Here is a 24,509-nt window from a genome sequence, read left to right as displayed (position 1 = left end):
GAAGTTGCATCACCTGTTTATACACCCATCTTCAGCTTACCATATTTTGGAAGTAGAGTGGCCTCTTCAAAATCTGAGAAAAATGGGCAGGGACAGCATCAAACAGCAGGCGAATGATTTCTCCCTTTCCTCCCCATAACAAACAATTCTGTGTTACTGAAGAAATACACTGAGCTAACTCATAGAAAGTATTGGTTCCTGTGTTTACCATTTTATATGTAAAAGTACTTGGGTACCACTTGGTAACATACCTAAAGGATTTGAGATGTTTGCACAAGTATTATGGAGCTAATACAGAAACAATGAATGTAGATGTATTAAAAAAAAGTTGTTTGGGGTGCACTGCCTGTACAAAACACAGAACTTACCTCTGGTGCTAGGTTCATTTTTGAGTTGGAAGACCTGGGACTCTACCTTGGACAGCTGCTGCTGCAATGTTTCTACTGTCTTCCTATGCTCTTCCTGCAGATGCCGGACTTGATCTCTGAAGCTGTTCCGAAGAGCTTCATTCTGAGCCGTGAGCTGATTCATAGCCTGTGCATGCTCTGACTTCATGACTAAGTTCTCAGACTGTATTGTGCAGAGTCTGAAAAGTGTGTGTGTAAAAGAAGCATTAACAATTAGAACACTGTGGTCTAATCAGACTGAACAAAAGACAAGAAACCAGCACCTCCCTCTGTTATCCAAAGCATTAAAACAGGTAGAGATGGGAAAAAGCTGACCTTACATCCCTCTGAACAAAAATTAACCTTAACTACAGAAAGGTTCTTGCTTTGATACAAAAGGAATAGAACCCCAGCACAGAGATTTATTCTGTGCCTGAAGTGCCATCAGGAGAGCAGGGAACAGAAAGAATAATGCAGTGACAGTCAGCCGTTCCAAAAGCATATCATGCTGTAGTCTGACTAGAAAGAGGTTTGACAGTACTACATGGGGAGGAAAAAGGGTAAGAATGGATATATGCTCAAGTCTCTTTGGTTGCGTCCAGATGTGCGTGGACATTTGGTTGCCTGGGGACAAGTAGTGGCCGTGCACCTTGTGCCGCCACTACTTGTCCCTGGGGAATGCCCGTGCGATGCACACTTTGGCATGTGGCAAGTTACCTCGGGTGAGGTAGGGGAGGCTGGGGCCAGCACTGTGTTGGCCCCAGCAGCCTTACCTGGGGCCCTACGGGCCTCCTGGGGCTGCACCCATGGTGATTCTGCCAAGTGGAGCCTGGTTGGCAGCAGAGCATGGCTCCAGCAGACCTGGCCCTGCTTTTCAGCAGCATGCACTGGCCGAACATGCATTGCTCCCAGTTTTTTTTCCTGAAGCTTTTTTGATCCCTGGATATTCAAGGGTCAGAAGAAAATCCCACGGAAAAAAAACCCAGTGCAGCACATGCTTGGCCAGCAAACCCTTGCAGCCTGGAGAACACCAGACTGTGCAATATGTGGTGCTGCATATGTGTTTGTAGCACCACATACCGCACGACTGCGCTCACCTGGATGTGCCCTTACAGAGGAAAAAGATACCCATATAACTATCAGACATATTAAGAATAAAAATGCTAATTTTGAAAGACCCAAATTATGGTCTGTGGGAAAGACATGCTTAGAATGTTGTCTACCATATGAAGAACACCAGGTAGATCTGAAATTACAATGATGGATTTCCTATCACTGTGATAACTAGAAATTTCAGCTTTTTTCCTGTTTTTATCGTCTGGACACAAGTGATGGTTGGGAGACATGGTTCAGAAAAGCAGACTTCGACTAGTTCAGGAAACTCATGGGCAGGATCCTTTGGGAAGCCAGACTGAGGGTGAGAGGAGTCCAGGAGAGCTGGCTGCACTTCAAAGAAGCCTTACTGAGGAGTGCAGGAACAAACCATCCCTATGTGCAGGAAGACTAGCAAGCATGGCAGAAGACCAGCTTGGCTTAACAGGGAACTCTTCAGTAAACTAAATCACAAAAAGGAACTTTGTAAGAAGTGGAAAGTTGGTCAAATAACTAGGGAAGAATATAAAAGTATTGCTCGGGCATGCAGGGATAAAGTCAGGACGACCAAAGAGCAATTGAAGTTGCAGCTAGCAAGGGATATGAAGTGTAACAGGAAGGGTTTCTACAAGTATGCTGGTAGCAAGAGGAGGATCAGGGAAAGTGTGGGTCCCTTACTGAATGGGGGAGGCAACCATGTGACAGAGGATGCAGAAAAGGCTGAAGTACTCAATGCCGTTTTTGCCTCTGTCTTCACAGGCAATGGCAGCTCCCCAACTACTGCACCAGGGAGCAGTTTGGGGAAGAGGTGAACAGCCCTCAGTGCTGAAAGAACAGGTTAGGGACTACTTAGGAAAGCTGGACATGTACCCCAGGGCCAGATGGGATGCATCCGAGGGTGCTGAGGAAATTGGCTGATGTGATTGCAGAGCCATTGGCCATCATCTTTGAAAACTCAGAGTGATCAGGAGAGGTCCTGGGTGACTGGAAAAGGGCAAACAGTGCCTATATTTAAGAAAGGGAAGAAGGAGGGATCCAGGGAACTACAGTCAGCCTCACCTCAGTCCCTGGAAAAATCATGGAGCAGATCCTCAAGGAATCTATTTCTAAGCACTTGGAGGAGAAAGGCAATTAGGAACAGTAAGCATGGATTCACCAGGGGCAAGTCATGCCTGACCAACCCGATTTCCTTCTATGACTAAATGCCTGGCTCTGCGGATGAGAGAAGACGGGCAGATGTGGTGTACCTTGATCTTAGCAAGGCTTTTGATACGGTCGCCCACAACATTCTTTCAGGCAAGCTAAGGAAGTCTGAATTGGATGAATAGACTGTAAGGTGGATAGAAAACTGGATGGAGCATTGGGATCAGAGAGTAGTAATCGATGGCTCAATGTCTAGTTGGCAGCCGGTATCAAGTGGAGTGCCCCAGGGGTTGGTCCTGGGGCCGGTTTTGTTCAATGTGTTCATCAACGACCTGGATGATGGGATGGAACACACCCTTAGCAAGTTTGTGGATGACACCAAGCCGGGGGGGGAAGTAGTCAATACACTGGAGGGTAGGGTAGGGCTAGACAAATTGGAGGATTGGGCCAAACAGAATCTCATAAGACTCAACAAGGACAAGTGCAAAGTCAATCCCATGCACCAGTACAGACTGGGGGCTGACTGGCTGGGCAGCAGCTCTGCAGAAAAGGACCTGGGGGGGAGGGGGTTGTTACAGTAGATAATAAGTTGAACATGAGCCAGCAGGGTGCCATTGTTGCCAAGAAGGCTAATGGCATACTGGGCTGCACTGGTAGTCGTGTTGCAAGTAGCTCAAGGGAAGTGATTATTCCCCTCTGTTCAGCACTGGTGAGCTCACATCTAGAGTACTGTGTTCAGTTTTGGGTCCCCCATTACAGAAAGGATGTGGACAAATTGGAAAGAGGCCAGCAGAGGGCAACAAAAATGGTGAGGGGCTGAGGCACATGACTTCTGAGGAAAGGCGGTGGGAACTGGACTGACAGAGGATTTAATAGCAGCCTTTAACTACCTGAAGAGGATGGAGCTAGACTGTTCTCAGTGGTGGCAGATGACAGAACAAGGAGCAACGGTCTCAAGCTGCAGCACGGGAAGTTTAGGTTAGATATTAGGAAGAATTTTCTGACTAGGAGGGTAGTAAAACTTTGGAACAGGTTATCCAGAGAGGTGGTGGAACCACCATCCTTGGAGGTTTTCAAAACCCAGCTAGACAAAGGTTTGGCTGGGATGATCTACTTGGGGATGGTCCTGCCTTGAGCACGGGGTTGGACTAGATGACTTCCTGAGGTCCCTTCCAACCCTAACTTTCTATGATTCTATGGTTGGGATTAGCAGGAGGGTTCACTTGGGTGGAGGTTCGGGCAGGGAGGAAGTGGCTGAAGGAGGGCTGGGCAAGGAGCACTGAAGTTCACCAACTTTGAGTACTGTATGGGGAATCTTTTCTTTGAGTTGTTTATTATAAGCCTCTCTGAGTCTTTTGGATGGGGCAGGATATAACAGTAATAAATAAATATATTTTCTATTGGAATAATTACATCTTAAGAGTACACAGAACTTAGATATAGTGAGCTTCAAAGAAAGATAATCTTACAAAAACGTAGAGATTTAAAATTCCCAGTTTGCTCCCATCCAGTTCCCAGAGCAGAAGCTCCAGAAGATTGGCAAGTAGCTAGCAGCCTTTTTGCTATATTCCTCTGACTTCCCACATACAATTAAATCATTTTCATAAATTCATCAGCTCAAGTAAAGAACGATTTGGCACTAGCTGCATGTTTAGCGATACACTGTATCTGATCATTTGAGAATCTTACTTTTCTCGGAGTTCTGCTTCTTTTGCAACTGTCTCCTGCAGCATTTTATTATGTCTTTCCAGCAGGGTGTCATGTTCAGACTGCAATGCTTGGAGTTCAGTTACATTGATTTGTAAATTATTCTGGGTATCTTGTAACTTGGTTTTTAATTGGTTTATCATCATTTCCAAATGTTCTCTAAAGGAAAAAAAAGTATACACATTATTATATTTCAGAACTTCTATTTATAATAGTAGTATGGGCAACTTACCAGAGCTGAATTAATTTCTTTCATTACACTAAGGCAGGGGTAGGCAAAATATGGCCTGTGGGCTGGATCCGGTCGGTCAGGCACTTTCATCTGGGCCACAGTGGCCCCCCAACTAATTGCACCCTGCCCAGTCCTTCCACCCACAAGGGTGGGAGTGAGGTGCCCACATGTACAAGCCCCCAACATACTCTATTGGGCCTCGCTCCCACTCTCGTGGGTGAAGGGGCTCTGCCCAGCTAGCAGCTTCTGGGCAGGGCTCCTGCTGCAGCCAGAGCCTGCTCGCTCAGGGCAGCAGGTAGGGAAGCGGTGGGGCTGGTGGGGTGGGGGGGTGGAGTTGCAGCTGGGCGGAAGTGGGAGCGCAGCACAGAGCTAGCACTCAGAGGGGCAGCGGGAGCATAGAGTTCAGCTGGGTAGGGTGTGGGTGTGAGGGTTGGGGGTGTATGGACCCCACCACACTCTCCTCATGGTATGCAGCCCCCGTTGCGGACAATAGCAGCAGGCAGGAAGGTGAGGGTGTTCGTGCCTGGCACAGGCGCCTGGTGGGCTGCAGCTCTGGCCAACGCTGCGTGGGAGGGAGTGGAACCTGCCCTCCCTATTGCTGGAGGTCTGCGCTGCGTGCCTGCAGCTGCAACACTCGCAGTGGGGGAAGCCCTGCACTAGAGCCTACTGCCTCCCCTGCCCCCTGCTAGGTGGGTCCCCACACTCTGCTGGGAGTGGAGGGAGCCCTGTTGCCTACTTCCCCACAGAGTTCAGCACAGGGCTTGCAGTGGGGAAGGTTGGAGCTGCAGGCACGTAGTGCAGAGCCCCTGGGATAGAAGCGGCCAGGCAGGCTGTGTGGGGTGTCCCTGCCCCCAGCACAGTGCTGGCCACCTCTCGGGTCTCCGCCTTGCGTGCTGCAGCTCCACACTTGCAGCGGGGAAGCCCCGTGCTGGACTGCACAGGAAAGCAGGAGGTGGGGCTCCCTCCACTCCCGGCGGAGTGTGGGGATCAGTGCAGCAGGGAGCAAGGGAGGCAGAAGGCTCTAGTATGGGGTTTCCCCCACTGCAAGTGCTGGAGCAGCAGGCACGTGGCGCAGAGCCCCAGTGATAGGGCAGGCTACACTCCCTCCACCCTTGCAGCACTGGCCAGAGCCATGCCTGCGCTGGGCATGAGCACCCTGATGTCCTCACCTGCAGCTGCTGGCAGGCAGCAGGGGCTGCATGCCATGGGGAGGGGTGGGGGGGGTGGAAGGTCCCTACACCCCCCTTCCTCCCCTTCACACCCACACCCTGCCCTCACACCCCCTATCAACATATACATACACCCCAACACACCCTATACCCCCCTACACAGCAACACCCTCTCACAACCCCCCCCACATACTCCCACACCCCACCATACACATACACACAATATGAAAGAGTGAAACTTTATTTTTGAGTTATTATGCAATCCCTTCTATATACAGTATACAATCACAAGTCATGACAAATATTTCTTGTAATAAAATTAAAATATATTATAGTAGGAGTTTGAATTCTAGTGTATGATTTGTTTTTTTCTGATTCTAAGATGGCAACCCCACTCCCAAAAGGAGTAGGGGCGGGGGCAAGGGGAGGCAGCAAGGGAGGGACTTCTGGTCCCAATGTGGCAACCACAGGGCAGGGCAACTGTCAAGGGATGGGGCAACCTATGCGGCCCTCGACAGTTTGCCAAAACTTGTTAAACGGCCCTCCGCCCAAAATAATTGCATGCCCCTGCATTAAGGCTAGATACACAGTCAAAAAGCCCAAGGTTGAATCGATTCAATCTTCACAGGTTAGTCTAACCTGTGTGAACTGAACTGAGAAGCAAGTAAACAGACACTGACTTCTGATTCTGGAAATGCAGTCGCATGCATGTGGTGACCCAGGCCAGAAGCTGGGGGGAGCTAGAGAACGTCTCCCAGCCAGCAGGCCACTGCCAAACAAAAAGAAGGAAAGCTGAGAGATAAAGTAGCCCGCCCTGGGCCCCACACTTTGGGGGGCCCTGCAGACTGGGGCAGAGGCAGAGCAGTGGCAGTACGCAGCAGTGGCTCCACGTCCAGCTGCTTGCTACCCACCCCACCATTGGTAGCATCAGCTTCTCTGGGTCCAGGGCCCAGACTGGAGCGGGGGCGGGGCCCCGCATGGGCTGATTTGCTCCAGTCCCCGCACCCTGGTCAGGTCAGCTCTGGAGGGAGGCATGACCAGCCCCCATCTGGCCTTCTGAGTATGATGGGGGAGGCAGTTTAAACCCTGGCGAGGGTCCCATGTGGGTGGGGGAGGGCTGAATCCCCCCACCTCAGCATGCTGACCTGACCCAGGCGTGGCCCGGCCTGGAGCAGTGATAGTTCTCTGGGAGTAGAATGGTGGGGCCAACCCTGCTCCACTGGAGCAGACAGTACAGCTCAGGGCTGTAAAGCATCCTGGGATGCTGGAGGATTGTGAGTTAACTGGAACTGGGAAGGGGTCTTAGAAAGAAGTTCCATAAACCAGTTTGACCTAAATCAGTTTGGTGTGATACTACATCTAACCAGGTTTATCTTAAACCACTTTCAGCCATTTTGAAAGTGGTTTAAGTGAATTGAACTTCTGTTGTGTTACAGATTTGAACCAGTTTCTGAGTGATCACTTAAATGGGTTTGTGTATAACTTCTGTCCCTAGCCTAAATGATAGGAAAGACATGCTAAAAGACCTCAGTTAGAATACTGTAACCTTAGTCAGACAACATGCACATCCATTTGTGGCATGGCAGGACGTGTGACTGCATGGATCACGCTTCAGATCCCACTGTGCCTCTATCTGCACATATGGTTGGGGTCTTAAAACTCAGAAAAACAAGCCTTAAAAGATGTACACCCCCCCCCAACACACACATGCGTGTTGTTCTGCTGAGTGTCTTCACTAGATGCCTAACTCTAGCTTTCAAAGGAGTAACATGAAATACAAAGAGATTTGGATTCAGATTTTAGACCAGCCCTTGAATTTTCCTGACAATCACACATTGTTATTTCCATTCTGCCTTCCTTTCTAATGATTTTTCGTCATGTGAAAGACCCTATACAAACAAAATAACCTTGCCAACATTATATTATCATTTATACTACTGTAGCAACTTGGAGTTTTTTCATATGATGGATGCAACTTAAGCATAAAGATTCCTGTCTTTAAAGTGTGCTCTTAGATGTTACTTTTAACACTCAAAGCAGTAAAAATGTTTGGACTGAACTGGGATACACAAGTTAATTGCATCCTTTTGGTTTTGTCTGGGTAAACTGTTAACCCTTAATTAAAACGTTCTAAAGCCAAAGTAAGATGGTTCTCAAAAAAGCTAAACAAGAATCCTTACAAAGATAAATATTTCTTTCTTTCTCTAAGAAGGCTTCCAAACCCCTACCCTTTTATATAAGCAAGCATAAGACAGAAGTGTAATATACTAGAAATGTCACTTGTTTGATTTGACTAATTTTTGATTAAGGGAAATCAATAAATATAAATGTTTACCTTTCTTGCTTGGCTCCCTCAGTTTCAGTTTGAGAAGCAGATTTATTCTTTTGTTGCTTTAAAACATTATGAACACGGACTTTGTAACTTTCAAATTCAGAAGTAACAGTAGCGAGTTCTGCCTATAATGTAAAAAAGTAAACCCTACATAATTATGGAATTGACTAATATCCACTTACTGCTCTAAAACCAAATATCTCTGGCTTTTGGATTTATATGCATCTTACATTATAGAGTAAAAAATAGTAAAGTACCCATTGCATTTCATTCTTGTTTTGCTGGATGGGGAATTAAAATGACTAATATATCATGAGAGAGCTGGTTCATTTAGAATGTAATATTCTATAACTGGTAAGCAAAAACTTTTTGGTACAAAGAAGGTATTAAGGTTAGTCACAACAATTTGTCAGATAGCTTACAAATGCACAATTCTGTCAGATTCCTACAACTACAGCTAATACTACAAACAGTCATAATCAAAGTCCTTTAAAAATCTGAATTATTAAAAATAGCAAGCTCAAAGCAGGCAAATATGGATATAACACAGACTTCTTTTTCATTCTTAACACATAGCTTTCAAGTTAGTTATTCTTTCAGTATAGCAGACTTTTATTTTCAATTAAAATTATGCCAATGTTTTGTTTTTAATAAAAGAGAAAAAAATACACATTTTTGTCTTTGTAAAGGTACACTTCATTTTGTCATTTTTCTATTACAGTCACTTAACAAAGGCACTCAATTTTTGTTGATAAAATTTAACAAGGTAGCTTCATCTTCATGCATCATGCAGCAGGAAAAAAAAAAAAAAAAAAAAAATCACTCATCTGACAAGCACTGCTTATCCAGCGCTTAGTGTTGTTTGTACATGTTCTCTCTCTTAAGATACCACGTAAGTAAGATTTTCATTTATAGTTCGTAGCAGAAGACTGCAACTATGGAAATTTAATCTAATATTTTTAAATCCCTTGATAGCAGCACAGGTCCCTTTAGTGCATGTGACACACCATCCTCTGCTGAGTACAAACACATTCCTTTGAGCATTCCAGTCAGTCTCTCCTTAACTGCAGCTGGTGGTGAAGCTTTTGTGGAAGATGTACTTATTTATTTGATTATTTATTACATATTACACTTGTAGGCTGCCTTTCCTAACAAAGGCTCAGGGCAGCTTACAGATGAGAGCAAAATAACTTATAAAGTAAGTGAACAAGAGAAAAAAAATGGGAGAAACAAAATAACTTATTTTGTTCTGTAGCCAGTAGATTCTTAAGGTAACCTGCAGAGCCCGCCCCCCCCGCCCAAACACAATACCCCAGTTTTGCTTCATCTATTAAATCCCTGGTCAAACAGGAAGGTCTTGCACCATTTCTAAAAGATGTCCAAAAACTCAGGCTCTGGTGAGCCTCAAGGGGGAAGAAGTTCCAGAAATGAGGGACTACACAGATGACCTCCCACATGTTTCTGCCAAGCAAACTTGATGAATTGATGGTCCACACAAGAGGTGGCTCTTGGCTAACCTCAGGGATCACAAAGGGCATAAGAGACAAGGTGTTTCCCTTTAGGCATGTAGGCTTCAGACTATTTAAGGCCTTATAAGTAAAATCATCACCTTGAATTTTGCCTGGCAAGCCACTGAAGCACCAGAGTTATGTTCAACCCCTGTCAAATGGTGAGCTGCTGGTACCAGCTGCAGCTTCCAGACATCAACTGCAGCCCTACATTGCAGTAGTCTAGCTTCCAGATTATGAAGGCATGGGTGACTGTGGCCAAATTAGAAAGAAAGGGTTGTAGCCTTCTCTCCAGATGGAGCTGGTAAAAGGCACTCCTAGCTGCTGCTACCCCTTGATGATCCAGGTACAGCACATGATCCCATTCCACCCCAAGGCTGAGAAACTGAAGGACAAAGGGAAGCTAAATTTAATAATTTTTTGGTTAAGAAAGCCTCAACTAAGAGAATGCAGCAATTCCCCCTTCCACTCCCCCAGCCATGTAGACTGCCCACCAAAATCACCTCTGGATTCAGCTTCAATTGGTTCACCTGCATCCAATCTCCAAATGTAGTCAGATACTGGAAAAGGACACAGACTGTGGAGTCCAGGTCAAAAGAGAAAGACAGAGCTTGGTGTCATCAGCATACTGATGGCACCTTGCTCCATATCTCTGCATAATTTTACTCAGCAGCTTCAGATGTATGTTGAACAGTAGGATGGAGTCCTAGGGAACAACAAGCTCTCACCTATCACCACCCTCTAAGACTTTCCTGCTAGGAAAGAGCAGAACCAATTAAAAAGGTACCCTGAATACCCAGTAGGTTATGTAAACATCATCATCACCTCACAGTCAACTGTATCAAAAGCCACTGAAAGATCTAGCAAGAGCAGCAGGGTACAATTTCCCATCAATGTCTAAGTGAAGTGCATCAACCAACGGCACAGGTGCAATTTCTGCTATATTTGGGGTGAAAGGCAGACTGAGGGGTCTAGGAATAACATCCAGATGTGCATAAAGCTGTTGGACCTTCCTAAAGGTTCAATGATCTTCCTCAAAAAAGGATAGGTTGGAGACAGGGTGAAGGTATCAGGCAACAATTTCTAGGGTAAGGGCCAGACAACTGCAGACTTAAGAATATCTGGCAACCTGACCTCCTGAAGAAAAGCAGCACTCAAAAGCCCTTCTAGCAGCAGCCCCAGTTCCCTCAACAGACGTGTGCAAGCCAGCACAGACATGGGTCCAGTTCACCGCTGGTCACCTGCATCCCCTGAGCACATACTTTGCATCAGATGGTGACACCAATTGAAACCAATCCATATAAACTGGACAAGACAGATCCCAACCTTGAATTCTGACTCTGCAGGAAAAAGTAGTGGTGCCCAAGCTGTACTGAATAAGGGAGATTTTGTCTGCAAAGTAGATAGCAAACTTGTCTCAGCAGTCTATAAAAGACTATTTTCAGGTGGCAAACACCTGCATTAACCATACCATTCACCACTGAGACCAGTTCCACCAGAGGGCATTTTGCAGATGCAATGGCAGTAGAGATTAAAAGATTTTTTTTTGCCACAACTGCCATGCCTGGCCTTCAAGAAGGATCTATGCCACAATTAGCTGGATTCAGCATGGGATGAGACCCAGTTGTGTCCTACCACTTCAGCTGCATCAACTCCCCTAGATACTGGGGAGAACTATGCCACCAGTGCCACAGGAGAAGTAGATGCCCGTGCGCCATTGTGTCTTTGGCAGACGTCAGTATGCTATTCCATAAATCGACCAAGCCCTCCCCAGATTAGCTGCCAAAAGTCAGTGGGAATGTCCCTCAGAGTTCCAGAATTATACTAGCTTCATAAGTCTCCAGGGCTGGACCAACTTGTACCAGACTGCACATCATCAGGCATTCCTCCAGGATTTCTAGCTCTTGGAATATACCAATATCTTTTACCGATTCTTTAAGTTTCCTTCCAGTGAAGAACATGAGTTAGGAGTACTTCAACCTCACAGTATTTAATAGACTGTCTGAGGGACACTTGGTGCATCTTCATTCGCTCTGCTGTTTCTGCAGCAAATTTCTTAGTGGCTTATCTTTCATATTGGCTTCCCTTTTCTGTTGGCCATTCCTCAATGCCCATTTTTTGCACATATGGCATCCAACAAAGCAACACAGCAGTGAACCATGTTAGTGTAGATTTTTATCCAGGATGGCTTACTGCAGTGCCATGATGCAATTACCCATAACATGTAGAGCTGTGGAAGGGTAACATCTGTAGACTCTCACACCAAAGAAATGTGGCAAATAAAAAATTCCAAATCCTTCTAGAGGCAAACCAGTTACACTCCTGCAGGACTGGCTTCATAAGACTTCTCCCTGATGACCTGTCTAGCTGTTGGGAAAGTTCATTCAAGCTGCTAATGAATCAGTCATCTACCAGCAGGATCTACAGCTTTAAACCTGATGCAATAAGGTTCATATGAATTCCATTACTACTTCTACACAGAAACTGTTTTACTAGATCTAAGCAGGTAAAGGTAAAAAACTCACTTACTTCCAGGAATATCTGACATCTTTTTTAAACCATCATGAACTAATCAAAGATAGAATGGCACATCTCCAGCTCCTTGACAGTTTCATGCATTCTGACATTTCTGAAACCTCCAGTTAATAAGTCACTTGTATGATGGAATGCTAATGTTGACCTGACAAGAATACTTCAACAGAAGACTTCATCATACTATTCCTGTGAACTTACGTTTTTCAGGCTGAAGGTCATTTTCTAGATGGTAATTGAATTTTGCTGGGTGACTAAGCTTCAGTCCAAGTGAATAACACTTAAAAATTAATTATTCAGTAAAGATAAGGTAAAACTTTGGAAGCCACCAAGATGCTTCTCCAAAATGAGGTCAATGTTCCACCTTAATGGGCCTATCATTATCAAATAACTTTGTGGAGTCTGTCTGAAACTGAATAATATCTTTGCAAGCACCACTCAACTACTTTTTTTTTTAAAACAGTTTGCAGAATATTGAAGAAGATGATGTCTAAATGGGTATCTTAATGCATTCCATGTCATTAACCTGAAACTAGAAGGCTATGTCAACAATCTTTTGATTAGAAGCAAGGCTGCTGTCACATCTGGAATAGAAGTTTCTATTTCAAAAGATTCTACTTGAACTGCCTGCCATAAATCTACACAGTATTGTTGCTCAGTTTAGTTTCCTAAAATGCAAGAAATACAGTTTTGGAGTGTATTGCTCCAGAACTGATTTCCAAGGGAGAGAAGATAATGCTCAGTAATCCTGCTGTAGCTGTTTCCTTCCAGAAGGAAGCTGTTTCCTTTTGACTTACATCTGACTAATTTTATACTGCAAAAAGAACCAAATTCCTCTTTGCTTTTATGCTATACATGAGAGGATGGCAACCTTTTTGGGTAGTGTCAAAAACACCCGCAACTGTGACTTGTAAGATGTTGGCATACGAGGGGCGGACAGCAGGGGAGCCGCAAGGGGCCTGATCCTTGTTGTGGCAGGGTCGGGCCCGGCCTTCATCCACCCCAAGGCGTGCATGCCAAGCAAAATGCCTTTGCATGCCATGCTCTTTGGGCAGTTGTTGCCACCCTCCCAGCTGCCTGCCACAGCTGGCCCGGGCTCTGGGCAGGCTGCTGCTGCCATCCATGGAGCCCAGGCTGCTTGCAGTAGGCAGTGAGTAGGCTGCAAGCAGCTGCACCATGGTCCCTTGAGCCCCGGCCTGGCTCACTGCTGGTGGCAGGTGCAGGAGCAACTCAGAGCAGACAGCAGGAAAGGGACTGAGGCTGCACTGCCACAACAAGGATCAGCCCCTGCAGCTCCCCTGCTGAGTGGCCTGAGGCATGCATGCCAAGCAAAATGCCTTCACGTGCCACGCTCTGGCACACATGCCAGAGGGTTGCCTACCCCTGCTATGTGCTATTAACATGTACCTCTTCACATAGTTTTTTCACAAAGCTAGCACCTGTCTTGCTAGTTTTTGTTTGGTATCCAGAAAATCCTGCACAAATGATACCTTCAGAAAAATACAGCATATTCAATTTGTAAAATTTGCTTTTCTTGAAGATATCATCTTGTAGGACACTCACTCACACCCTCCTTGCCCGTTTCAGATGTTGGATGTTGTGGTTTGAGAGGCTATTTTCCTGTCTTTCGTTCTCCTTCAAGTGCATGCTAGTTGATCAACTTGAAGTGACTTTTCTTTCAGGGAGCTTCACCTCCAGTGCAGTGAAAGGCACCAACTGGAGTGTTCAGACAGCAACATTTATATTCCATAGATTGTGGTGCTGACAACCAGAACCAAGCCTGGTTTGCACTCTACCCTGGTCCTTCCGAAAAGGTCAAGCACATTACAAGAAAGGGGAATTCCTGCCAGTCATCTGCCACAGCACCAAGACCCAAGAGTTAGAATCCTCCTAGATGATAAGATATTGAGAGACAGAACTGCAAGGTAAGTAAATTTCTCTCCTAACTCATCTGACTTATTATTTTTGTTGTGAAAAAATACCTTTGCTGTACTGCATTCTTCTTGTAAGGTAGTAATTTTCTGCTGATAAGTGCTCAGCATTCGTTGATGTTGCTCTACAGATGTCCGCAGATGTTCCTGGACCTTGTGTTTTTCTGATGCAAGTTCAGCCACCTGAATCTAAAAATAAACAACTATCATTAAAACTAGAACTAAAATGTATATAAAATCTGATTTTAGAACAGCATGGAGAAACACACTGAACATAAGTACTGGAGCACATTTGAGCAGTAAAACATTTAGCATCAATTTTAATGTTCCTTAAAACACGGGGAAAATATATGCATACAAGAAAAATTAGAATGAATAACATTCCTTCCAAACTCATCATTAAGCGAAATCTATATTTTCTGTAACCACAAATTTATCATCTGGCAGAAAAATAGTAATTCAAATTTGTACTGATGAAAATGAACATTGGCATCTGCTGACTGTGTGTCTTTTTTGTTAAAAATCAAGTCTAAGTAGTGCCAAAAGTAGATTTTAAAACTGCATATTTTTCCTGGGTTTCAGATTTCCTAACCCTCTTCACAATGAAAAGACAAAAAAGTTAGAAAGCTAGATAAGAGCTGGACACTACAGGATTTTACTTTATTGCATCTTCTCTTTCACTACATCTTTCCATCAGGTGGGTAATACTGGAAGAGATTTAGCACGCTGGCCATACCACAGCACCTACAAATCTCATCTGTCACTGTTTCAAATGTGAGATACAAGGTGGGTATTTTGGTGATATTTTTATTGGACCAACTGCATGGCTAGGAAAGATGTTTTAAAAGCTTTTAGGCATAAACGGCTCTTCTTCAGGTCTCAACTGAAAAGTAACCTGAAGAAGGACACTTTGTGCCCAAAAGTTTATGTAACATCTCTCCCAACTATACAGCTGGTCCCTGCCTCTCAGTAAATGATATCAAAACCCCTTGTTTCTCATATATTTCCTGAACCATCATGGCTACAACAAAACGCCAACTCTATTATAATTTCAGTGGCTTTTCTGGCATTCTCTAAGTCTCAGAAACTCCCTGCTTTGTGGCAGGGGTTTACCTGTTATCTCCTCAATAGCTCTCATACTGCTTCTGTAGGCTCCAGAAATCCTGCAGCCTTTTCCCAAGTTGACCCCCATCTTTAACCCATGCAGGAATAGCTCATAGCTTGTCTGTCTTCCAGCAGCTGACTTTTCCTGCTACAATACAGAGTGGAAAACTACCCCTTTATTTCTGTTGTCTCTGCCCTTTCCTGAGACTCATGAAAACAGCAGTGTTCTCTCTCAGGATAAAGGGCTAACTCAACCTACCAGCTCATGACAGGTACAGCACACTCCATCATATCCCTACCCTTAATGGGGGAGGGGAAGAAGGGGCAGGCGAAAACTACACATAGCCAGACCAAGGATGGAATCTCTGCACCCTGTCATACCTCCTTTAAAAGTTACTGAGGTAATTACTCCAGAGCAACTCACTCCAGAGATGATGACATACCCTTTATTTCTTTGTGAAGGTTCTCTGAACCAATCCACATCTTCCTGGGTTGAGAGCTTCTGATGATTATTAGCTTCTGTTTCTTTGCTTGATGTAATCCAATAGGACTATATAGAACTGTTTAACTATATGCCATATCTCTAGATATAAAACACTATAACGTATGGGTCTAGAAACCACAGTCAAAATGTCTTTAAAAGGCTGTATTGTTACTGTTGCATTGGTGCATATGGTCAGTTCAGTCATGGGCATTCAATACCCTTCTGCTCCTAGAGGCAGGATCTCAACTTGGAGGTAAGTTGGTGAGGCCACTTTGGGAGAGTCTCTCTCCAACTGCAATCAAGACCTGCAATTTTGATGCACTGGAGAATGGTCAGTAGGAATGTCCCCCCAGGAGCCACTTCACCAGCATACTTCCAGATTGGCAACCTAATTGGAGGAATAAATTGGAATGGTGTACTGAAACAGCCTAGTTAGGACACGCCACTGTCACAATGCAGGTGCTCCCACAGAAATGCAGAATTATCTACAGCAGGAGAAATGGCTCGCAGAAATGGCTCGTCAGAGATAGATGCTAGGCACTGATCTGCAATTTACACTTAAAACTTTCTCTAAAGATCTGCACAGTTCCTAGCAGGGATACTGACCACAGTTCTATTGGACAGCTCCATGAGAACAATATCAACTGTACTGCAGGTGGCTGAAAGTGAAAAATAATCTTTTGCTCAAATGGTTATGAAGCAAAACCTAGAACTTCAAAGAAGAGAGGAAATACTGAGCTATTCGTGAATCTGTAACAAAAGGTATTCCCCTTGACTGAAAGAGCAAAGGTAACATTGAGATGCTAGGGCTGCTCAAAGGAAGCGAAGGCTTCAGAAGGAGAGATTTGAAAACTGAGCGACTGAGGCCTAGGACAGAGTTCTTGTCAAACCAAGGACCTGCACTGCAGAACTATGACATTTATTACTTAGCAGGATTGGCTACCTAATAAATCAACTGGTGACTGAAAGAATAATTTGACCTCTAGTAATATGCTATGTAGTTTCCCATAATGATGACAGCGATAACTTATGTTACAAAAAAGAACAGTAAATTCCAGAATAAGATTTATTCTCTGTTTCCCTCTTCAGGTAAATCCCACGGAGAAGAGGGGTATTTTAAAGTTGGATGGCAGTGGTATTATTTTTTGAGAAAACTGTGACAGATGAAAGCCAAATCATAAAGACCCTGGGGGGGGTTTTTGTGTCCGAGGGATGAAAAACAGGCAACTGAACTAAGAGCAATTTGGGTTGCAGCTGGAGAGATCAGAAATTGGAGTAAAAAGCTATTCAACCAGAATTAAAGGAGTAAATTTAAAATAATTTCAAAACAGAAGGAGAAAATCTGAGGAAAAATTTCAGATGAGTTTTTTTTAAAAAAAAAATCTCAAACAGTTAACAAAATCCATAAAGAAAGAAATATCTCCTATTATTTTGATGATGGGCCAAGTGCAACTGAATTCAACTAAATCTATGAATCTATGAATAAAGAAAAAGTGACCTCCAGAAAATGCTTTTGAAATTACTGCAAGTTGTACTCCTTTGTACAAATGCATTTTAACACTCTAATTACATGACCACTACATTTTCTACATGACCCCTACTTTCATTCAGCAAAGGAGAGCGCTACAGAAAGAAGAGGAATATTATCTTACAGGTAGGAAACTGGATTTAAGAGAACAGAGTTGTATGCTTGAATGTCAAACTTCTTTGGGCATGAATCTAGTAAGTCACTTAGACCAAGGTTCTCAGAAGTGGCTACCAATCATATATCACTCATGATGACTTGAGGCATCCAGGACCTGATAAGCATTAAGTTTTCATTCCAAGTGAGTTCCTTGGGGAATCTGCAGTTTCTCAATGCATCTACCAAAAGTACTCAACCCACAGGAATCTAAAAACGGGCGCTTAATCATTACGGTACCCAAAACAAACAAACTTTGCAAATATTTAATTTTATTTTTCTGTATGTCAGTATCCACACTTGGAAAACAGCTATAAAACAACCTTCAGATGCTTACCTCTTCCATTTGAATTAACAAGTATCTTAGCAGATAACAACAATAAGTATTCTGTTTGTGCAACAGTCACAAAGAACAGGCAACAACACAGAGATGAAGTGATATCCATTCACCAGCCAATACGTATATTTTGGAACCAGAGTAACAAAACAAATGCCTGCTACAGAAACATTCTACGTGAAGACCTGCCTTTTCTTTAACTTGGTATTTAAAGACCATCAACTAAATGTTTCTCTAAAAACATGGAAATATTAGTGTACTACATTAAATAAAGTATTTGAGAAAGTGGAGCAGATGGTGAGAACTAAAAAAAGACAACCAACAGAAAAGTCAATTACTGTATTTACTTGAATATAAGATGACCCTGAATATAAGACAACTCCCCCAATATTTAGATTCTATACATGGAAAATGTATAAATCTGTTATAATTTTCCAGATAAGCATTGGAGTATGAATTCCTCCCCCAGCATTGCTACAGCAGAGAAAGCAGTGGATGGGGGGAGGCGGTCAGGTGCTCCCCTTGTCCTCTGCTCTACCCACTTCTCTCCCCATGCAGCCTTCCTCCCCCCTGCCACCTGAACTCCCCACCTCAACTCCCAAACTCTCTCCCAGCCTCTTTCTCCCCTGCTCCCCAGTCTCTGCCTCTTCCCTCCAAACTTCCCCCCAGTCTCTGTCCCTTCCCCAATAACTCCCCAGTCTCTGACTCTGTCCCCCTCCTTTACTGTCAAATGCTGCTCCAACTGCGGAAGCTCAGCCCTTGCCTGGCCATGCAGCAGCATCGGCATTGCTGATAGGCCAGGCAGACAATGCAGCAGTGTTGGTGCTGCTGACCGGCTAGATAGAAAAGGAGTTTCCATGTGCTTGGTGCCCAGAAGAGACTCCAACCTGAGCTGAGCTGTGCCTGACAATAAGGGGGAAGGAAGGGGGTATGTGGGGGGCCAAAGCTGCAGAGAAGTGGCGGGTGGGAGGGACAGACCTCAAGGCCAGAGTCAGAGCTCCCCACTCTGCTTCATACGTAATAATAAGATGAGGAACTTTTTTCCCCATGCTGATTGGGGGGGAACCTCATCTTACCATATTTACTTGAATGTATCTCTCTTCTGTACCAGCATGTTTACTTTTCTGTAGCCCACAGTCTTTCTTGCTATATAGCAGAGCTGATGCTGCATTCATAACTCATGTGAGAAAGCTTGTAATAATAAAAAGTTTCCTACCTTATAGGCTTCCACTTGCTGCTGACTTGCTTCTAGCTCTCCTTTTAATGATGCCTGAAGCATTAGATGTTCATTTTCCTGCAAGATAACAATATCTAGGTTAATTTAAAAACTTTATCTTTTGTTAATTCGAGAAACTAGACTTGTAACTAACTAGATTATAAACATTTGATTTAAATATGGTGGCATATGCAGCAAAATCATGACTTACAGTTAGCTTTGAATCTGTTAGTTCTTTTTTGGTTTTCACCAGTAGTTGTTTTATCTTGGTGTTCCTTTCCTCATACTGCTGCACAGATGACTGAAGGGACTCTAATGCAAAGAAAAAGAGGTGAGGAGAAGGGATAAAAGGTTCTACAGGCCACTTTTATTATAAAATGGGAAAATTACATCAAAGCTTCCCAAAAGAGTTAAGTTAACCTGCTTGTTCGCAAGGTCAATCGCTGCAGATAGATGAGCTAAACGTAAATCTATGGCAAGCAATGAAATATTTTAAACACATCATTATTTGTTAATTCTTACATGTGCTGTGATTCTACCAGCAGTCTTCTGACTCTCACAGCTCCATAAAGAGAGTACAGAAATATTACGCGGCAGCAGTAGGCTTAAGTTAGTTATGTAAGAAATGCAGTTTGCTCACTAAGGTATTCCCTATTAGTGTAGCTCTTAGCAAACAAGCGGCAGATGAACATGACTACCTAATTTAATATAAGAATGGAATGTTGACAAGTCATCTTCCCACTATTTTTGGCAGCCTCTCTCTCGTCTACTGTGGATGCTACTGAGAATGTCAAGATGTACAGAAAAGCTGTTTTAAAAGCTGTTTGCTCGCCTGTCTTAGATCCGAGATGTCTGGTTGTATACATGAATATCAAGCATTACAATTTTACTCACTTATTTCTTCCTGCAGGGTTTCTTGCTTCTGCTTCTGAATCTTGATCTCTTGCTCAAGGTCTTCAATTCTGCTATTTTTATCTGTAATCTTTTGATTAAGTTCTTTCACAAATCGCTCATAATCAGCTATTTCCATGTCCATCAATGTGCTCTTCTGTGCATCCTGTAGGTTTTAGATTTAAGAAATTGCTTAGAAAACTACAGTTTAAGATTATTCAACTAATTTAAAGATACACACACATTTACTGCTGGATGATGCAATGATGAATTGCTGTTCATTATTATTTATCTACTGCCACCCCCAGCTAGAACCTGTACTCACAAATCAAGATTTTGATGCCATGGACAGACACTCATTGTAGTACATTAAGTTCAACAACATTTTGTAGCACTATGAAAATAAAGTGCTATGGGGAAAATGGGGAACATACACATGTTCAACCCTCCTAGTTGGAACATTACAACATTGCCACAAAGGCACTCCACAAAGCTGCTCCTGGGGCACAAGCTGCCTTCGGGGCAGCAGCAGCAAATTTCTCTGACACTGCTGGGGCATCCAATATCCTTACAGCAGCTGCAACTCCCTCTACCACTGGGGAGCAACACCAGTTCCCAGGCAGAAATGCTGCTTCCCTGGGTCAGCAATGGGCTGTGACAGCGAGTAAGGCTCCAGCTCTACTCCTATCAGGCTGTCAGGGAGCCAGCTGCTGCCCTGGGGGCAGCTGGTGAGCAGAGCACTGGAATGTTGGGAGACTAAGAGAGGTGCACATCTGGTACTACAAAACAGTGCTACAGAAAAGTTTCTTTTTCAAATAAGAACATTTCTGTAGTGCTGGCACCATTTTTATAGCACTGCAGTGGACACACACATCTGTCCCCTTGACTTTTGTAGTGCTACAAGGGCATTTGTAGTGCCAGAAATGCAGTGCCTCCCTGAGGCCTCAGACACCAACAATAACCTCTTAGCCAAAAGTAAAGAATGGAAACAACTAATGGCGACCATTTTAATAGTTTTTCTGCACATCATTTTGAAAAGACTGGCCATCAAAAAAAGCAAGGGTAGACTTGCGATTAAGGCACGGAACTGGGATTCAGAAGACTTGGAATTCCCATTTTTGTTCACGGGGTTTAGGTTGCAACCCATATTAGACAGAGACCCTATTCTTAAAAAGATCTTCCCAGAGCCACCCATCCTAGCTTTCAGACAAGCACCGAACCTCGCCAACCTCATCACCAGAAGCAAACTTCCTCAAGCCCAGAACACACCAAAAGGATCCAGACCGTGCCAGGACAAGAAATGCAAAACCTGCCAACACATCTCCACCACCCCCACTATTACTACACCCACACTACACTATTACTACGCTCCACAACAGAGCCATCAGCATCCCAGGATCTTACAGCTGCACCTCCAGAAATGTAATATACCTCATCCAATGCACCAAATGCCCTGATGGAAGATATGTAGGAGAGACCAGACAACAACTGCGCACCAGAATGAATGCACACCGGAAATCCATCAAAGACAGAAACAGTCAATTACCGGTGGGGGCACATTTCTCACAGGAGGGCCACTCTCTCTCCAATCTCTCAGTCCTGATCCTCAAGGGAAACTTACACAACACTTCCCAGAGACGAGCCTATGAGCTCCATTTCATCAACCTGCTGGATACTAGAGATCAGGGACTAAACATAGACATTGGATTTTTGATACATTACAATCTGCCTGGCAAATGACTCCCCAGCCCAGCCCAGCCCCTAGCTAGTTTACTTTTCATTCCATCCAGGAAGAGCACACACCAACTGCTGCAGCTTCCTGAGCCTGACGAAGGGTTTTTGAACCCGAAAGCTTGCTTAATAACTATTCTCCAACCATTTGGGTTGGTCTAATAAAAGATATCAAATTCACCCAAGGAACCTTGTCATTTTTGTTTACAGTATTCTGAATTGAAAGGGGTTAGTAATAATTTGTGTATTTCCCCATCTATACAAAGGGGTAAAAATTTCCACACACACATCCTTTGCCTCAAATGGTTTTTAAGCTCTTCAGTGTGGGGATGGTCTATCATTCAGCATGCAGCACAACTGGAGCTCTAAACACATACCGTAATGCAATGTTACCCTACCTTCCTTGCCAGCTCTAGCTCCTGCATAGTTTTCTGAAGATGTTTCTTTTCCTTCTGAAGGTGCATCTGAACTTCTTCCAGTTCTCTTAGAGAACAGCTGTGGTCCTGAAAATTAGTATAAATTCTCCATTATACATAGAATTATATTTTGTGGTGTTAGCACAAAATCTGTATCAGCATATTACAAGGATGAGAGTTATTTCAAAGACATCCATCCTAACAACATAAAACTCATAAAGATTATAAAATGTATAGAGGCATTAAACTTAACATAAAACCATAAAGTTCTGCTCTGCTCTAACTGATGGCCTTGTTGAAGCTCTTTCAATGGGAGCAAGAGTAGCCCTTCAGAAGGACAGTGAGGCAAAATAGGATATCGGATCCTAGTCTGATCTGATCTGATCTATAAAGAACAAAAATTAAACCAGCTGGATTATTTTAAAAAACAACACTGCAACCTTTCACGAAACCTTTCTTTAACTTTGTTCAGGAAATATTCTATGTTCCATTTTTTATGGTCCCAAAACACATCCTTTACCTTTATCTTTTGCTCTTTTAGAAGTTTTTCAGCTTCTAGTTCTTTGTCAACTTTTACTTTTGCTTTCTGCATTTCCAGTATCTGTGCTTCTAAAAGCTTGGCATTAGATTGTAAAGTTTCAATACGAGTCGTAAGGTCTTCATTAGCAGAGCGCAGCAGGTCTTGCTAGAATGATGGCAGTAGAAAGATAAGAGTTGAAGTCATTCTTGACACACTTTCAGGTAGGAGATAAACGCAGTACTAAGAACAAGGGACATACGACCCCTTGGCAGCCTGTGTATTCCTGAGGGTAATAAATGAGAGGACAAAACCAAGTCTATAGTTTTGAGTAAAATTGGGAAACAACTTGGTTTAAGAATTGGTGATACAGTTTGGACTCCCAGAGCATAATTTTTTAAAATCTGCTGTCATAGTGATGTGGTAGCTTTTTAAGGGGATGGAGAAATTTGGAAAACCATGACTATCCTTCCAAGAATAGTTTGTCATTAAAATTATTATATCATGCTGAGACACAGACATCCCCTCTCAAGTACAGCTGCCATATTTTGTGAACTAACAGCATCAATCTCTACCGAAAATAGTTACTTAGAATCATCTGGTGTTACCTAACTGTAACGGATAAACTGGCAATACTAAAGCACAGGTAAAAAAAAACTTATTTCCATCTGGATGAGGGTGGCAGATATTTACACGGGTTTGTTTTGAGCCAGTGACATGCTTCCTATGTTGTCTGAGAGTTACGCAAATCCAGGACTAGGTTAAGGAAAATCAAATAAAAGGCGGTCAAAAAGCACTCATGGAGATAATGTGTTGCTTGGGCTGGGCTCTACTACTCCAGCTGAGCAGGGAGCAGAACACACACCTTTCACAGTCCTACACTGTGCTACAGGGAGATACAGACTAAGTCTGAGCAGTCTGGGTCAGCCAATCAGGGCTGCCTTGTGCACTCCTGCCAACTCTTGCCAGGCAAACTGAGGGAGCCAGCACAGCATGCAGAGCTGTGTGCATGGGGACCCTGGCTTTCCAGCATCAGCACTGCAAGCTCTCTGCTCTTCAGGGACTTGGCATTCTTATGTCTACTCAGGCATATTTGGGCAAGTTTTTCCCCAAAAGAACAAACCCAGGAGCATTCTCCCACATCATCTGAATGTGTGCATGCAGCCTAAATCAAAGCATTCCAACCAGGGACTAGATTTAAACAGCTATAAGACTAATTTTCTAGATTTTTTTTTTATTTGCCTATAAAAATATTGTTACACTCAGTGCCTCCCAAAAGAGAGTGTGCGTGTGTGTGTGTGTGTTGGGGGGGGGGGGGGGGGGGGGGGGGGGAGAGGTGTGCATAAACCTAACTCAGTACTCAAATAATTTTAAGTTTTTGAAATTTTGGAACTAGTATATAGTTTGAAATATCTAGTTTTGATACCAAGCATTAGAAAGAAACTCTTGACCCTTGCTGACAGCTGCTATAAGCCTTCTACAATAGGAAGGAGGGACAGTATTAATAAAGGCTAGATACAAATCTGCACTGCTTATTAGGGCTGTGCAACATTTCGGCGGCCGTTTTGCTTCAGAGGTGTTTCGGCCTGTTTTGGCACCTGAAACGTGAAACAAAATGGAAGGCTCCAAAACATCTCTGAAACGAAATAAAACATTTCAGAAATGGTTTCGGGTGTTTTGGAGGTGGGCTTGCAGGGAAAAAGAAACTCAAAAGAGGGAGCAGGAAGGGGTGGGGAAGAACTGCTCTGATATTGACATCTGTAGCTGGCCAGTGTCTGTGATCTGTCCCTCAGGTCCCTTCTAATCCCAGTGCTCTGGGGGAGGAACGGCAGCCTGCTGTTATCCCATGCACGGATCTGGGGGCCTAGCCCCCCCGGGAGGAGTCTGGCACAGCCCCGCAGCGCTCCTTTTAAAGTGCTGGGAGTCTGGAGCTGGGCGGGGCAACCATGGGGGCTTCTCCTGTGGCTTCCCCCGCCAGGACAGAGGCAGGCACAGCTGGCGGAGCTGCAGGAAAAGCCCCCAGGACTGTCCTGCCTGGCCCCAGCCTCTTGGCACCCAGAGAAAAAAAAAAAAAAAAAAAAAAGCTCTGCAGTTACTGGC

General features: G+C 44.0%; 1 protein-coding gene across 3 annotated transcripts in view; it reads right to left on the bottom strand.

The window, feature by feature from the left end:
• The window catches only part of GCC2 (GRIP and coiled-coil domain containing 2), a 59,575-nt gene that overhangs the window by 16,453 nt on the left and 18,613 nt on the right, over positions 1–24,509 (bottom strand). For all 3 annotated transcript variants that reach the window (XM_025213556.1, XM_006031884.3, XM_025213557.1), the window contains 9 exons: positions 22,413–22,577; positions 21,875–21,979; positions 19,749–19,911; positions 19,066–19,166; positions 18,855–18,932; positions 14,084–14,221; positions 8,065–8,186; positions 4,311–4,487; positions 369–586 (listed from right to left, as the gene is read on the bottom strand). In XM_025213556.1, the coding sequence (XP_025069341.1) occupies positions 369–586; positions 4,311–4,487; positions 8,065–8,186; positions 14,084–14,221; positions 18,855–18,932; positions 19,066–19,166; positions 19,749–19,911; positions 21,875–21,979; positions 22,413–22,577 (1,267 nt within the window). The remainder of the gene's footprint in view (positions 1–368; positions 587–4,310; positions 4,488–8,064; positions 8,187–14,083; positions 14,222–18,854; positions 18,933–19,065; positions 19,167–19,748; positions 19,912–21,874; positions 21,980–22,412; positions 22,578–24,509) is intronic.

Source organism: Alligator sinensis, unplaced genomic scaffold, assembly GCF_000455745.1.
Source record: "Alligator sinensis unplaced genomic scaffold, ASM45574v1 scaffold1232_1, whole genome shotgun sequence".
NCBI classification, from domain to species: domain Eukaryota; kingdom Metazoa; phylum Chordata; order Crocodylia; family Alligatoridae; genus Alligator; species Alligator sinensis.
The sequence above is the reverse complement of the archived record's forward strand: the minus strand, read 5'-3'. Positions and strand labels throughout refer to the sequence as shown.